Source organism: Austrofundulus limnaeus, unplaced genomic scaffold (assembly GCF_001266775.1).
Source record: "Austrofundulus limnaeus strain Quisiro unplaced genomic scaffold, Austrofundulus_limnaeus-1.0 Scaffold321, whole genome shotgun sequence".
Classification (NCBI taxonomy): Eukaryota; Metazoa; Chordata; class Actinopteri; order Cyprinodontiformes; family Rivulidae; genus Austrofundulus; species Austrofundulus limnaeus.
The window spans coordinates 591,460-595,943 of record NW_013952723.1 but is presented as its reverse complement, the minus strand read 5'-3'; the positions used below and the strand labels follow the sequence as shown (position 1 = coordinate 595,943).

Sequence of the window (4,484 nt, the reverse complement as noted above, 5' to 3'; positions counted from 1 at the left end):
GCTTTAAAGATGAACTGACAACCAGAGACAGACCGGGTGATCTTTGAGCTTTAGAGGAACTGGCCACATGCATCGACAATCGACTGTTGGAGCGAAAACGAGAGAAACGAGGCAGGTACAACTCCTCACCAAGTTTCTGGAGAGACAAACGGGTCACTTCCTCTGTACCCAGCGGAGCTCACTGTGCTGTCCCTCCAGAGGAACCCATACAGATCGGCAGGACCAAACTCACCCAGGAAGAACACAACCGCAGAAGGTCAYGCAACCTATGCTTTTACTGTGGGGCTAAAGATCACTGTATCAGAGACTGCCCGTTAAAATGTCAGGCTCAGTACYATCCAGGAGAGMTCTACTGAGTCCAGTCAGTAAAAGATTTGAATTCTCCTCCATGCTTACCCTACCTGCTGATTTGTGTGTCGATGGTGTTAAACATCAGACTCAAGTTTTCATTGATTCTGGAGCTGACACAGAGTTTATTGATGAAGGTTTTGCTAAATCTTTGATGGTTAAAATTTTTCCCACCCATAGTGATCAGGCACCAGGAGTATCAGAATCCACCCCACTTTCCATGTGTCCAGAATCAAGCCTCAATGCTCCTCCAGATTGTGACCCCTTTCCAGACCCCCCCCACCCKCCCCCCGGTTCCTTGATGGAGCTCCAGCTTACACTGTGAAGAAACTGCTCCATTCCAGACGATGGGGTTGATCTGTTCATTATCTAGTGYATTGGAAGGGTTACGGCCCTGAGGAGGCCCATGAGTTCCAGCTAGCAACACTCTGGACAAGACTCTCATCAGAGATTTTRACAGGGACCATCCYGATCAGCCCCGGGTCCTGTCAGAAGCCAGAACCTAGGTTGGGGGCTCTGTCATGTTTTGGCTGCTCCATATGGTTCTCAGCTACTTGCCACCCACAGCCTGTTCTCCAGCTTCTCTGCTCACACCACGCCCCCTGCTTCACGGCCACAGTAATCACCTTCATCTGTTTCACCTGTTTTGCCTCCATACCCACAGACTCTCACTGCCAGATTATTGAACYGTTRGCCAAGTAGATGTCCAGCATTATTTCCATGTCCATGTCTGATCTTTCGCTCCTGACCCACTGCCTGTCTCCTGACCTTCATCTCCTGCCTGCTCCTTGTCTGATACCAARGCTGTTTCTGATCCTTGGCYTTCGAACCCGTTTCTGCCCCKTGGACACCTACCTGGACTGTGATTTGGATTTGTTTTTGGATTTCTGACCTCCCAGCTCTGACCTTGGACCACCCTRTGGATTACCGAAACCAGTCGYCCCCTTTACCCGMATCTGTACCCTCTCAGATCACCATCAGTTGTGGACTCACCTGCACAAATCGAACATATRGAAGMTCAGTAACCATTCCTTTATTCAGCAAATCCATCTRACCTTCTCCCYATATTCATCAGTGTTCTGCTCCACAGTGTGGTCCYCTTCGAGGGTCCAGAGGATCACTCACATCCAGCCCTTTAATAAACCTTTTAAATCTCTTTTTGTCTCCAGCGACTCTGAATCCAAAATGCACACCTGTCAGATGCAGACCTTATGGCTTGGAGCGTGTGATTGGTTAGAACTTTGTGGGTCTGTTTGTTCAAGAGAAACACAGCGGCGGTCCAGGTCCTCAGTGCTGGACTCAGATGTTTGTTTTGTCTGAAGCCAGTTGTTAAAAGAGATAGAAGAGCTGCTGGTTTGATCCTATTAAAGGTGTGCATGCAGCTGATTTTCARGTCTTTTTTCATCACCACCATTAACATAAAAAAAGTTTTTCYTCCATTGAGTGATTAAAAAAGAAACAATTTCCAGCCACCATTATTGCTGTTTATGTACTTATATGAGCTGTGGGAGGGTAGAGGGAGGATCTATGATCATTTATGGCCTGTCGTGTCTTTCATGTCAATAGGTTCAACCTTGCTGGGTTCATTTCTAAAAACTCACAGTGCTGCAGAATGTGGCCAGAGGCAGCTAAAAGTGGCTTAAAGAAGCCTAAAACTTTTAATTCAAAGAGTGCAGAYGAACTGTGTTTAACTGGTTTTCTTTAGGGTGAAGCATGTTGCTCTAATATTAAAATGGTTAGCTTTAAAACAACCTCAGATCATAAATACATGGTACAAAATTATTTTCATTTTAAAAGTCAGTAATTATTAAAATAAAAAAGTTTTAATCCTAATGGGAATCTTTTAAAATAATAAAACTAATTCCAGCTTTCTGTCCATTTTGTTCCTGTTTTTTTGTTTTTCCAGAATGAATTGGTGATGCAGCTCAAAGATAAGTTAAATTAAACATTTTTTTTTTAGGAAAGCAAGAGTAGTTAGATGCTAAAACTATGGATGGAGTAAAAAGAAACAAGGTTTAAATCCTTTGATTTCACTCACAAATTATTAATTCTGCCACTTGTGTTTCTTTGTTGTTCTCCTGGTCTTTGATGAGAGCTTTGTCCTCTTCTTCTTTCTGTTCGTCCTCTTCTGCTGTATCACTGTCTTCCCCACCCTGTTTAGAAGCCTGGTTCCTTCTTTTGGGAGCAGACTGGTTCTCCTCCACCTCAGCTTTCTCCAGCTTCCTTTTCTTCACAATCGGACAGCCCAGTGCACTATGGAAAATTAGACACAGATAAATAAATAAAATCGGCCAGAAAATGTTTAAATCAAGATTTTTTGTGAATCTATAGTTTTCAGATTTGATGTGAACAAATATTAATAAAGTGAAGTGAATGACCTTCCCAAAGCTCCGTCAACCTAAATGTTTTTTTTAATGTTGAGCCAGCAGCAGGAAAGTACTGAGCCCCTGAAGGGACAGTCGATGAAAAAAAATACTATGAAAAAATATATGTCAAAAAATACAATGTGATGCACAACAGATACTGTCTTAACTGTCAATGTGTGCAAACTGTCCCCCCTCTACCTCCTAGTAGGTTGGAAGGCACTTATCAATCATTTGTATGCCTGATAATATGCATTCAGGCGCAGTGGGTTTGACTCCTCCCCCGGGACTCGGAGCTGAAGCGGTTGGCCTGGCTCATGGTCCAACTTTGACCGGGGTAAGCACTTGATCTGCGGCATGAAGATCCAGGCTGTAGCCTGTGGTTGCCCTAGACCAGGGGTCTCCAACCAGTAGCTCATGAGCTACTGGTAGCTCCTGGGCTCATTTAAAGTAGCTCTTTAGGGCTTGTGAGAAATTAGGAGAAGCAAAATTTCATTTGTCACTGGCCAAACAAACTTTCATTTAACTCAAATCAATCTATAGATGTCCCTTCCCCTTGGTTGTCAAACAGTTTAGGGCTCAGTATGGTCGATCGGCAGACGACACACAGTTACGTGGCTGTTCGGCATTCGTTTTCACACACACCTTTCACAGCCTCTTGAGACAAACTGTGCCAAACTCCTGGGAAACCCCTCCTGCTGCGGTATATGTCATTGCAGGGGGTTTCTTCCCACTGGGAAAAAATGCGTGGAAAAAAATCCACCACCGTTATTTGTGCACAAATCTGTTGCAGTTAAACCCCAAGTTATTAGTGTAAAATACAATATAATACGAATGGATAATCACAAAAAGTACAATTATGTAAATTCTGTGTTCTTCGTAATTCATGTGAATTGAAGACAAAGTTTTTTTGTGCAAAACAAGCTTATTCCAATGGTTTAAGTTCAAAATTAAATGTTTGAAAAAGTAGCTCTCGGACAATTTCATTTTGTGAAAGTAGCTCTTAAGGAGAAAAAGGTTGGAGACCCCTGCCCTAGACATTGCTAACAGTTGCTAACAGACAGACAGCAGAGTTTTCCGGGTCTGCTCAGACATGTTTCAAACTCAAACCAACTGATCTCTGTGGTGCGATAAACATTTACTGAAACTTTCATGGGTTTTTAGTTTGGTTTATTTGACAATGGGAGAGGAGATCAATTGTAGAAAACCAAAATCCAACTATTAAACCAGCTGTGTGATTTGGCTCAAATTTCTGTCTGCCATAGCTCCCAGTGAAAGTTTCATCAAAACGATGTCATTTATTTATTTTCATATTTTACAGACAACGGAGTCCTGCAACAGGGGTGAGCCTACTCCACCGTCCCGTCCCCTCTTCTGTTGTCCAGGAAAGACAGGAAACAGAACCACTAGAAGCATTTGAAGCAGGTGCTGTGATGTCGGGCAAGGAATGCAGCAATGTCTTTGTCTGGCAACCCAAACTGGAAATAAAGCTCAAAAATATCACTTTCCACTTCAATGAACAACTAGTCTGACACATTCAGAAAGTTCCTGTGAGTTATCTGACGTGTACCACTTGGTAAATGGTCTGAACTCATATAGCGCTTTATCAAGCTCACTTTGACCCCAAAGTGCTTTACACTTCAGTCATTCACCCATTCATACATTCACACACTGATGTTAGTAAGCTACATTGTAGCCACAGCTGCCCTGGGTACACTGACAGAGGCGGGGCTGCCATGCCATACAGTATCTGGTGTGTACAAGGTTTTATAT

At 43.2% G+C, this 4,484-nt stretch overlaps 1 protein-coding gene across 2 annotated transcripts in view; it reads right to left on the bottom strand.

Annotated features, from left to right (window-relative positions):
• The window catches only part of LOC106527382 (myelin transcription factor 1), a gene marked incomplete in the record, with an annotated part of 74,887 nt that overhangs the window by 63,836 nt on the left and 6,567 nt on the right, over window positions 1-4,484 (bottom strand). For both annotated transcript variants that reach the window (XM_014022245.1, XM_014022246.1), the window contains 1 exon segment: window positions 2,387-2,601. In XM_014022245.1, the coding sequence (XP_013877699.1) occupies window positions 2,387-2,601 (215 nt within the window).